At 47.8% G+C, this 12,248-nt stretch overlaps 1 protein-coding gene across 5 annotated transcripts in view; it reads left to right on the top strand.

Annotated features, from left to right (window-relative positions):
• The window catches only part of ahcyl2b (adenosylhomocysteinase like 2b), a 44,017-nt gene that overhangs the window by 19,920 nt on the left and 11,849 nt on the right, over positions 1–12,248 (top strand). For 2 of the 5 annotated variants that reach the window (XM_036517699.1, XM_036517700.1), the window contains exons 1-3: positions 3,548–3,606; positions 9,362–9,473; positions 11,602–11,745. In XM_036517699.1, the coding sequence (XP_036373592.1) occupies positions 3,550–3,606; positions 9,362–9,473; positions 11,602–11,745 (313 nt within the window). In that variant the 5' untranslated portion in view covers positions 3,548–3,549. Of the gene's footprint in view, positions 1–3,547; positions 3,607–6,520; positions 6,586–9,361; positions 9,474–11,601; positions 11,746–12,248 lie in introns of those variants that run through there. The other 3 variants (XM_036517697.1, XM_036517698.1, XM_036517701.1) reach the window with 2 other exon arrangements.

The raw sequence follows: 12,248 nt of genomic DNA, 5'->3' as shown, positions 1-12,248 counted from the left end.
TTCATGCACTCGTATCTCTACCAGCTAGCTTGTACCTTGCCTGGCCAACTATTAAAACTTGGTCATGCAGCACTTCTAATATTATTGACTCCTAATATGGCTTTTTGCTTTTTGTGTTGTACTCTGCCTCACTTGAAAGTCACTTTGCATAAAAGCACCTGCTAAATGAATAAATGTAAATGTAACTAGGCCACGATTCACCTGTGATTAATCCACAGAATTGAGTTGATTCCATGTTATCAATAACATGAAGGAGGTGTTGTATGCTTAAATACTTGGGGGGTGTGGTCTTGGGTGCTGCACTCCTGCTGGCTATATTAAGATAATGGGGGGCCTAGAGAGAGGCCAGCTTTTAATCAGACTCAGGATCATCAGTGTGACAGACCCAGGACCATGCACCATATATACTCATTGCAACATCATGCATAACCCATTTTCTATATATATTCAAACCCAGTGAGCAGTGTCTACTCGAGAGGCCTCACCCCAGATCAGTGGAGTGCAGCACCCCCTCTGCGGCCTACATGCCCCTGCCGAGCTCACGCTGCTCTGAATGCAGTGTGTAACCGCACAGAGCCGTAGCCTCCCCGGTCCCCGGGAGCGTGAATGCAGCTCCGCCTGAAACCTTCGCGCGGGCCCCACGTGCCGCTGGGCCCTGGCGTGCTCACGCTGGTGGTTTTTATTAACTAGAGCTCCAGAGTTATTCCACAGCATTGCATTGCATCAGATTTCCATAACATCTGGTCTTATTTATTGTTTCTGGACCCAGCGTGTGCCTTTGAAGACCTGTTATTGCTGATTCCGTTGATTAGGGCCTCCGAGGGGCGGCCTGCGCGTTATCTCCCGCAGCAGATCATCCTGCAGGGATTCCAGCATGTGCAGGTTACAGCAGCTCGGACTGAGAGGGGCACAATAGCAGATTCTTATCTGCGGAGAGAGGCACACACTTTCCCACAGTCCTTTTCTGCCCGATTACGACGGCTAAATCTGGCCTAGAAAGGCACAGGACACATAGCCGTTTCCCTGACTGATGACGCAGATTGGGCGCGCTCTAATTGGTCTGAAAAGTTAGTGTAAAAGGTTAACCGAGGGAGGAATGACTCCGTGACCTCGCAGGGCGCAAGTGCAGAACGCTGTTCAGCGCAGCCAGGCGCTGAGCTCTCCGGCCCTCTCTGCGATCGCACTGCCCTCCGGTGCCATCAGGCTGCCACTGCAGGCCGCGCCGGCTGAGGAGGAGCGCGTGGCGCGCCGCCCGCGCTAACTCCCCGCTGTCGCGCCACCCCGCGCTATGCGTGCGCCGCCTCGGGGGGTCCCAGCCTGCCCCCGTCTCTGTTCGGAGCGAGAACATTTCCTCCATCCTCCACAGCTCATTAGCCGCACTGTTGCTGCGCCTCCATGCTGGATGCAACAGGATATTTACGGTTTCCACAGAAGGAGAGGAAGGCTGAGTCAGGTTCACTGTTTGGGGTCCGGACCACGGAGCCTGGCTTGTAAAGACTGTTTGTTGTGATAGTTCCCGCTCTGTACTCTCCGGCTCACCGGGGAGAGCTTCTGCTGGAGGCTCTTCCTGCCCCGTCCCTCACTGCGGGACCCGGTACAGCCCGTCTCTGCCCCTTCGATGGAAACGGAGCGTTAGCACAACAAACAAGCTGCTCTGGGAACAGGCGGCTGCAGCTTTCACGCTCAGGCTAAACAAAATGCCTGATAATGACACTAACCACTGACGGGTGAATTACATTTGCCCCTTGCCGCTGTTCTCTGTCCGCTCAGAGTGTGGACAGGAGACCGTTTGAGGTCTGGATTAATAGCAGGTCGCCTGGCACATTGACAGCATCAGTCCTGGAGAGATTCTGTGGCGTGAAATTCGAACACATACAGTGTATATACCTCACCCTTGCTGACTGCCTGTGTCAGAGAGGTATCAGACAGGTAGCTTTGCGAGCAGAGATATGGGCTTTAATCTTCAGTTAGGCCTAAGTATTACTATTTTAACACCTTTTTAAAGACTGTTGGTGAAATTAGTAAATTAAAAAAAATGTCGCTGTCCACACTTATGAGTATGAGTGTGATTCAGTATCTGTGATCAGCTAAGTGCTGTATTATGTCATAATTTAATTCCATAGCATGAATATAATTTGCTGTAATCATGCTGTTACTTGAGTTTTCAGGATGTTGGTGTGTCTTGGAAATAACATATTGCATTTTGTTAATGGATTTCTGCGAACACTCTACATGATTGTCCTGTGTTATGTAATCATTTCATAATCACTTTCCAGTCTGTATTACTACAAGTACATATTATTTGATTGTATTCGTATATGTTGCCCTAATATCCTTTCCTTTCATGGTATTTAATATGTCCTGGGCAGAGCACTGTAACTCTGCTTCCGCGTGTGAGTACTGTGTTGTTGTATGGCACTGGATCAGTATGTCCAAATATGCAACAGATCAGGGATATCATCAGTACAACTTAAGGAGAGTCTCGTACTGCAGTTGTATCAGTAAATACGTACACCAAGGGCACGTTCTTATGTCCTGATCTCCATGCACATGTCGGACAGCAGTGAAAACATCCACACTCTTAGTCATCCTCCTATCATGAGAACATCACATAAATACATCAAACCCACTTCAAATGAAGATAAGGAGCAACCAGAGTTAGGCTGTTTCAGCTGTATGAATGTTCCCTGCTGATTGATGAAATCGGATTGCTCCATTTGCTTGAGAATGGCTCACGTATTCATTGTACAGACCTGTTTTATCAGCAATGATGATAATACAGATTGTGTTTGAGTGACATACCGTATGTTGTCTTATTTGTGTAGAGAATGCAAATAAGGTTTTATTGTGTAAATGTAAATGGATGAATTGTTGAAGTGGAAAATGAGCTTTTGGAAAGATTTAAGCCTAAATAAATCTACAGGTGGCTTTTGCTCTGATTTTGACTTATGTTCTGATTTTATATCACAAGCCTAAGACAGTAGGCCTGTTGTGTGCGTGTGGAGGAGTTTCAAGAGAAAGCCCATCAGTGTAGATTTTCCACTTGGGTGAAGGTACATCAGTGAAACGCAATGTGCTGCCTCTTCCTGTGTATGTCCTCACATTCAAAGGCCTCTCAGAAGAGTTCAGCAAGACAGCTGACTCCCTCCGAGCGGAAGCGCTGGCCCGTGTCTCCGGTCACCACGTCGCTGTTCAATGCAGTCACATCAGCAAGCTCTCCTGTGTTCGCCTCACACAGTGCTGCTGTGCCCCAAATGGACAGTCTTCCCTCCCGGTAACAGACCCCCGTTCAGCTGGAAGTCAAACCATGCCACTCCACAGCCAAGGGTCAAGAATTCATATTTGTGGGGGCCTGAGTCAGCAAATCCTATTAGGAGCTGCCAGCTACGGCTCTAATGGCTGACTGAGCGGGATTATGAGTTTGAGCACAGAGGGTTGTCATGGGAAGAGAGCCGTGGGGGGGGTGTGGGGTGGGGGGGGGGGGGGGGGGTGCAGGGGCTTTTTAAAGTGGGGAGTCCCCTGAGCAGGCAGAGAGGATCGAGAGCAGCCATGGCCAAGTGGGAGTCGAGCAGCACCAGCCCAGCCTTCCAGCTGCCCCAGTGGATGGTGAGTGCCCGGGCCTAGCTCGCACCACAGACAGGAGGCAAAAGAGCAGCCCAGACCCCCCTGCCTCAGCCAGCTACACCCACTGTCCGTCTTCAGGCAGCAATGATTTTACTATCGGGGAGAGTGAGAACTCATCACTATTCCTTTCAACCACAGCTAATCTAATAGGCTTTGGAATGTCGTACTATTGGTTCGCATTAAACAAATGTCATGCTCGGTAAGGTGTATGCTCTGTTTTGTTTGTTCCTTTGGTTTATGGGAACAAGCTTTCTGTGTGCAGGAAATAGGTTTTTTCTGCCCATACTGTAACTGATGTAATTCCAGTGACATCTGCTTGAACTGTGTTTTGTTGCGTAAGCAGTTATTTTTCTGGGATTTAGTGCTTGGTCACAAACATTTGTGTGCAGTGTTACATCAAACTTAACAGCCCACAGCATATGGTGTCGCTGCCATTCTGAGAAGGGAGCTTTTTTTAAACTGCTGCTCCATGTCCTAAGCATGGTTAAGATGCCAATGGTACGCAGCTGAAAGTGGTTTAAAAAATTCCACATGCCATAATTGTTTGTTCATAACTCTCAAAGGTGTTTGTCCTTGGAGCGTGAAAAGTTTGTTAGCATTCAGAATGCAGTGCATGTTTCGCACCTGTGAGCCTCGTCAGAAACTGGAGACGCTGCAGGCCGTGGGCAGTCTGTCTTCCTTTCTTGAATGCTGCTCATGCATGCCTGAAGAGCACTGTTCTGTCTCATTGTCTCTCCTGGAGATGTCCCCAGCTCGCTTTTGTGCACTTTTCAGTGGCATCGATGAATGCAAGATGAAAACACAGAACAGACCCGTCTTTTTCAGACAGCCGTAACAATAAACCAGACCTCAAATCGGAAGAGGTGCTGATACCAACAGCGATTATTCAGCTGGTTGACTCCAGCTTTGATTCCTGATCCTAATCAAGATGCATGATTAATTGTAGCAATTTTGCTTAGAATGCTTTGCGTCTCGGGTGTCTCCAGGGAGACATTTTTAAGAGCCTGCGCCTAGGAAGAAAGCCTCCCTGACGGTCACCTGCGTAACGACCGCAGTCTCGCCCCGCCGGCTCCTCATAGCCTGCTCTAACAGAGGCCCTGTTGTGCAGGGCTCCTCTCATCCCAGTCCAGGGGCTTTCTCTCCGCGAGCCGCCTTCCATTTCTCCTTGCTGTTCTCACTCAGCCTCCTCTGTAGCAGGGAAGCGCTGACAGACCCCGCCAGCAGCTCTCTCAGACACTAATGACTGAGAGTTCTGCAGTGCAGTCGAGGGTTTAGTCAGTAAGTTTAGTGCTGGCTCCCTATACTCTGAGCAATGTTGACTGGATGTTTTGGAGGCTGACTTCCCCCCCCTCCCCCTATGTATTTTGGTCACTGGCAGTTAGTGTAATGTTAAGTGGAGGGTTTGCGTGTTCCAAGGCTAATTTGCCACTATGTAATTTTTATACTGTATGGGGGTTGGAGAAGTATTTAATAGGGGTTTGTGAGCTCCAGGGCTAATTTGCCCCTGTCTGTTGTTGACACTGTGGGTGAAGTGGAGCTGTCTGCGTTCGCTGTCAGAGCAGGGACAGCACAAGAGCAGGCTGGGAGAGAGAGGGGAGCGGCTGGCAGGTACACACTGCAGCTCACACCCCTGTCTAATGTTGATTTGAAATTTTAACATCCTGTTGTTTGAGCTTCCTTTTTGAATCGTAGGCCTTTGTTAGTATTGGTGTGTAAGAACAGTCACTAGCTTTCGTGCAGCTGGAGTAGGCTGGAGGAAGCAGTCATGCAGGTCTGTCTCTGTAGCTGGAGTGCCACAGCACATGTCCTCTGACTGCGTTAAAGCTGGAGCCGCGCCACCTCTAACTGCGTCTCCCCGCTTCCTGGAGACGCGTCCGGATCCTGGCGGAGCCGGGGACAGCCAGCCTTGCTCTCAGGCCGGCCTGCGATTGGAGCGCGGATCCGCACAGCGGGACGGAGCACCGCTCCGAACCATCTGCTCCTCAGCCCCCGCGGAGGAGACCGCATCTGCGCACGACTGCGCAGCTCACAGCAGGGGCCGCAAGGTCGGAACGCGCGCGGCCGGGCCGACTCAGTCACGCAGACAGATGAGCTGGCACAAGAAGGCCCGCCACGTGAGAGAGTGGAACACGCGGTCCAAGCCTTTTCCACCGTCCTCAGACGAGGGTCGTGACCGGTCCTGTCGCGATTAAGGCAATTATTTTGTCATTTGAGTTAACTGATGCTGAAATCACGTCTAAATAACCTTGTAAATCTCCGAGCTTCAGCGCAAGCCTTTTCTCTTCAATCATTAGCCCTAACGGCTTAGCCGCTCCCTCCAGTTCCCAGTGCTGTCTCAGCTTGTACAGTCTTTATAATTACACTTCTGGGTCTGCGCATTGTCTACTCCCTGATAAATCAAACATAGATCGCAGACAGGATGCTTTTGAATATTGGCTAAACGGTGGTGCTAAACAAACGTCAAGCGAGCCAGCGTGCCAGCATCTCACCTTGCGTCTGTATGCGCGAAGGTGAAGGAGTGAACCCTGTAGAGGCTCTGCTGGTAATCCCAGGGTGACCGGCGTGCATAAAGAGGCCATTGTGTCAGCCCCAGCGGTGTCCACCGCGCGCAGGTAATCACCTCCCAAAGCCCCGGGCCCCCCATCCGCAGCTTCCGCCGGCGGCCTCGTGAGCACGCCAGGCGCTCGCAGCCAAGGCAGCACTGGCTGCTCCAATAAACATTGTTCCCAGCGGTAAACAATTGACAATTAGGCGAGCCGGGCAAAAAAAAAGAAAAAAATTAAAGAAACAATCAAGCATTGTGTTAAAAGAACACCCTGACCAGTCTGGGCTGGATGGAATAAAGACAGTATAAATGAGCAGGGCCCGAACGGCAGGCTGCCACTCCCACCGCGTACGGATCCGTTCACCATGCTGAAGAAGAAGAAGGAAGGGGAGAGTAGTGAGCCTGTGATGAAGAAGGTGAGAGCAGGGAGAGGGATAGAGAGAGGGAGAGAGAGAGGGGGAGAGCCATCTCTGACAGGCTGGCTCAGGTAGATTTCAAAGCCTGCACTTACCTTAGCCAGGCTCAAGGTGCTGGCTGTTTTCAGATACAACACAACGGATTTAAAAACAGAATGGGCTTTAAATGGGATTTAGAGTCTGTCTCTCCTGCTGTAAATGTGTCTGAGCTGGGCTTGAAATGACCAGTTTCCCTTTAGCTTGCAGGTGAGAGTATCCAGTTGTGGAGACATGTAATGTGTTACCATGGCACTGTACATTGTGTGTGTCAGTGTGTGCTGAGAGCATTGGTGTATCATAGTAACAGTGTGTTTTGTGTGCCAGGGTGTTATTGTAGCGACGTGAGCTGTGCATCTCATAGGTGCAGTGTGTTGTGTGTGTATCAGGGTGTTTAAGTGTTTGATGGGAGTATTAGTGTGTCATATTGGCAGTGTGTGTTGCATGTCATTGTGCTACTGTGGTAGTGTGTGTTGTGTATGTCAGTTTTTAGCAGTGTGAGTTGTGGGCCTCATAGTGGCAGCCTGTGTTGTGTGTGTCAGGGTGTTTCTGTACCAGTGTGAGTTGATGCTCATAGTGATAGCATATGAGGTGTGTGTGTCAGTGTGTTGCAGTAGCAGCGTGAGCTGTGTGTCTCATTGCGGCAGCATATATCATGTGTGCTAGTGTGTAGTCTATATTTTACACTGTTTAACTGGCTATAGAGTGTCAAGCTGTTCACCAGGGGTCCGGGAGAAGCAAATGAGGTCATAATAGCCTTGGAAATGACTCAGAGCGATCTGCGTACATGGCTGCATTTAACTGCTTGAAGTGGATGTTTTATTACCACATCTCATAGGCTGTGGCTTTCAGGCTGAATATTGGATTTAGTTGCTTCAAATGTACACAGTGTTATGTTCCCAGAAATGATTCTCTTTATCGTTCTGATTATTGAGGAATGAAGTCATAACCCAGATTTTCTGTTGACTCGAAATGATTTCACAGAAATGGATAGATATGCTGATTGCTGGATTATGAGGTCACAGAGACGGAAGACACAGTTGCACTGACCCGGGGGTGACCAGGCATCCCTGTAAAATCAGGACAGTTCATGAGCTGTGTGTGAAAGAGGTGTTGTCAGGATGCTTCTTGTCTCCATTGGCATGCAAAATGAAAACCTGGTGACAACCGAAAACATGTTCTTACTAAATGGTCAGACTTACTAACCTGCTATTCTGTTGGGAGTAGACTGTCTTTTTCAGGAGACAGACTGCAGGGAGGCTGGTGGTGTAGTTTATTTGTTTATTTACAGAGTCATGCTTTTCATCAAAAGCTACAAATAACCACTACTGCACGCTCTACATGCGAGGTTAGGTCCAATGGTGTTGCCTGCCAAGTAGGCTGGCTAACTACCATGCTTAACCGTTACAAGGCAAATATGCACTCAGAGTAATTAGTAAAAAAAAAAATAGAAACATTTACGTACATAAGTCAGAGAAGTAACACCTTTGTCTCTTTTTCTTTTTTTTTTTTTTTTTAGTAGATGCTCAATAATATCTGCTAACTATTCGCTCAATAGTTAAGCTCACAAATGTGTCACAGAGCATCAGAGATGAACAGCAGCTACTGGGTGCAATTTTGTGAAATTGATTCAAGTTGACTCTGCTAATGTCCGCTATTGATTTGTGAATATGCTGCCTGTATTCTGTTTGTTTTGTTCCTGATACGCCACACACTCTTGCGCACAGTAAATTGATTCGTTGGATGATTGCCAGTGTTTTCTCAGGTTTGCTTATTCCTTTTCGGACCTCAGAATACTACTCAAAGGCCACACAGTTTGTCTTTATCTGATTAAAAAAAGCATCCGTCCTTTATTTCTTTTCAACATAGCAGTCTGAGCATCCTGACTGACAGCCCTCAGTTGTCAGTCAGATGCACTTGAGGTATATTTACAGCGAATTTGCACAGGCTGACAGTAGCCAACCACAGATATGATGGCTTGGGTCAGAGTCCAGGTCAGCTGACGAGAAGGGGAAGTGATAATCACATATTGTCAGTGACTCATCCTCATCAGCGTGAAATAAAAACCTTTTGGCTAACCTCTCGAACCGTGTACTGCATCTGCTTATAATTAGCATCATTCAGCACTGTCATCCTCTTGCGGCCTCTCTCCAAAGAAGCAATAACACAAGCATACGCCACAGCTTTTTTCCCCTCATCCAGAAGCTAGCAAGCAGCTGCACAAATTTGCAGTGCCATCTTTCTCATTTATGTGCAAACAAAGGCAGCGCAGTTGGGTTTAGTCAGTACCAGAGAAATTCAGCTCTGAAGATGTTCCTGGATTAGGAGTATACATACAGCTAAGGCGAGTGTGTTGAACCAAGCTGTACCCACTCCTATGTTATTTTAAAAATATGTCCTGGAAATTACTGAATAACGCTTAAGATTGCAAAATAAAAGGCAAGAGATTTATTTGTATTTATTTTTGTCCATGCTCAGTTTAATGACCTCAGTCTTGTGTTGATACAGTGCACCGTTGTCCGTTGTGCCAGGTTATACACCTTTCCAATCAGTGCATTTCAGCTGTAAGCGCATTTCAGTGCAGCTTATGAGTGAAGTGATCCGTTTATTTCGGTTGGCTCAATTCGGATCCAAGACATTGCCCATTGGCTCAGTTTTGTGGTGTGAACTAGGCTAATCCTGCAGCTCAAACCTTGTGTTTAATAGCTGGTGTTTCTGTTTTTTTTTTTTTCTTCCACAGCAAATCCAGTTTGCTGACCAGAAACAGGAGTTTAATAAGCGACCCACAAAGATCGGCCGCCGCTCGCTGTCCCGCTCCATCTCCCAGTCCTCCACAGACAGCTATAGCTCAGGTACCGCACACACCCTACCCTCGACCCATTACCATACACACAGGCACGCATACAGAGACACAGACTCACACACAGGTACAGTACGCAGACACACACATGCACAGGGACATACAGAAGTACAGTACACAGATAAACACACTTCTACACACTCCTGCTTAATCTCTACTGCTCCTGTTGTCTGCTCTCCTGAATTACCTGGTTTGAATGTCTGTGTGCACATGCCTTCTCTGTAGACTGCCCTGATGGTGAAGGTACATGACTCAAGCTATGAAAAGGTAGCTCAGTGTGAGGTTGAGGCCAGTATTGCCAATGTCAAAGTTACACTCTTAAAGTTTGCTGTGAAAGTTCATGGTCAGCATGGCTGCTTGCAATCCCTTATAAGAGGATTATGTAAGCATCTTCAGTGAGCTCTGTATCGAAAAGCAAACAAAATTGCAGAGGTGTTTTCCCACATGTACGTCAATCAGCCAGGATTGGACATGAGAGATTTATAGCACAGTTTCACACAAGCAGAGGATTCATAGAAGCTGAAGGGATACAGAAGGTCAACACAGTCTCATCCAGGCAGGAGAGACACAGTAGTTGGGCACAGCCTGACACAGGCAGGATAGACACAACAGTTGGGCACAGTCAGAGGAGACTGAGAGATGCTATCCTGATACACACAGGTTTGGAGAAGACCTGCTCACTAGAGCTGCTTGTCTGTGAGATGTCCTTCCTTGCAATAGTCTCAGCCTTTGAAACTAAGGTTTAAGAAGGATGGGTTTTGGTATTAAACGTGTTCTTAATAGCAGCTCCTTTCCCTAACCATGCTGTCAGGCAGGAAGGCCTTAAAGGAAGAGACAAAGTGAATCTGAGCCTCTGGCAGGACTGCAGCTCAAAGTTCCACTTCCATACCCCAGCTCATCACGACATGTCATGCACTTCTGATCCCCGACTCTAATCCCCTCAGTTATTTGCATTACATATAAGCAATTAGATGTTCCAATGTTTCGGATCAAAAGAAGGGCCAGTGATGTGTTGACCTTTCGCCAGCTCGATCCGTGGCTGCACCTGAGCGGATGGGAGTTAACCCATCGACTTGGTGAAGCGCCGTGTGTTCACAGTACAGCGGGGCTGAGTGATGGGCATTAGACTCCTCTAATGAGGTTCAGACCTCTGTGCTGCAGTAGCAGCAGGTGGAGAACAGCAAGGCCTGATGTACTTGCAGAGCACTGGGGTCTTACTGGGGTCTTACTCTACCCTGCCCTGGTTTAGTGGCCCTGCAGCCTCCACAATGAGTGGCACACAGTATTGCAGGGCAATGGGATTAAAGGATTTACCTCTGCTAATTTTTAATTAAAAGGAAATTCTTAAAAGTATTACTTAATTAAAATTTCGCTTTAATCCCTGTTGTTAGTATTTCTAAAATCTATTGATCTTTGTCGTTGTGCTTTACAGGAAACAGTTTCACCTGGAGACAAAAAGAGCTACTTTGGCTACTTATTAAACTCTCTGAAACTTGCTGAACAATCAGAAAAGAGGCTAAAAGAATGAACAAAAGCTCATGCTGAAGTCAGCAGGTGTGAGACCTTACACACTGTGTCGTAACATTTTCCAACACAGGAGAGGGACACAAAAGGTGTTAAAATGCTGTGTGAAGTGCTCTTAAATCTAGCATAACATAAAGTCTGGTGAGTAATGTATAAAGACTGTCTGCAGCCTGCCCTTGAATGAGCTTCACACTCTTTGTTGAAGAGGGGGTTACAGTACCCTGGTGGGCTGTACTCTGAGATGTATTCTTTGCTGGGTGTGCCTCCCAGTGAGTTGGTGTGCCAATATTACATTACATTAATGTAATTTAGCAGATGCTCTTATCCAGAGCAACTTACATGGGTTACAGTTTTTACATATTATCCATTTAAACAGCTGGGTATTTACTGAGGCAATTCTGGGTTAACAGCAGGTGCAACAGCAGTGCCCCTGCAGGGAATTGAGCCAGCAACCTTTCGGTTGCGAGCCCTGCTCCTTACCACTTTGATACACTGCCACCACCCCCCACCCAATATGTGTGTGGGTGTCCCTTTGTGTGCCAGGGACAGTCACACGTGTCTCTTCCGCACTCATCCCACAACCCCACCTCTTCCAGCCGCCTCCTACACGGACAGCTCCGATGACGAGACCTCCCCCCGGGACAAGCAGCAGAAGAACTCCAAGGGCAACGGCGACTTCTGCATCAAGAACATAAAGCAGGCCGACTTCGGGCGCAGGGAGATCGAGATCGCCGAGCAAGGTATGGGCACTAATGCTAGCGCCAACGAGCTCTGCCCTGGCTGCTGAGGGGCCGTCTGTTCACGGCCACAGGGACTCGCCTGCTTCACCTGCTAATATCCAGCCAGTCAAGCACTGATTCAACATCCACTCCCCTGAGAGCTGAACTCAGATGATCTCTCTCTCTCTCACTGAGGAAAAGTGCTGATTGCTCATCTGTGTGCTGTATTTATGGTAATTGAACAAACGTGTGTGTTCTTTTTTAGTGAGTGAGTCACAGTTTATTGCTTGTTTTTTTTCCCACCTCTTCTCCCTAAGTACACATGGTGCTTCTTTTCATCAGTCAAAGAAGCTCTACTCATGATTATGCCAGTCGTACCCTACGTTTTAGTTATCTCTAAAGTGGTACTGAGCTGGTTATTTTACATTCGCTTATAGTAGACTACTAGGCCATGACCTGTTTTAAAGCCAAGTCTGCCTGTTCCTAAAAAGCAGCTAGGCTTTCTTCAGACAAATGAGCCTTTG

The sequence above is a fragment of the Megalops cyprinoides genome, chromosome 23 (assembly GCF_013368585.1).
Source record: "Megalops cyprinoides isolate fMegCyp1 chromosome 23, fMegCyp1.pri, whole genome shotgun sequence".
NCBI lineage: Eukaryota > Metazoa > Chordata > Actinopteri > Elopiformes > Megalopidae > Megalops > Megalops cyprinoides.
The sequence above is the reverse complement of the archived record's forward strand: the minus strand, read 5'-3'. Positions and strand labels throughout refer to the sequence as shown.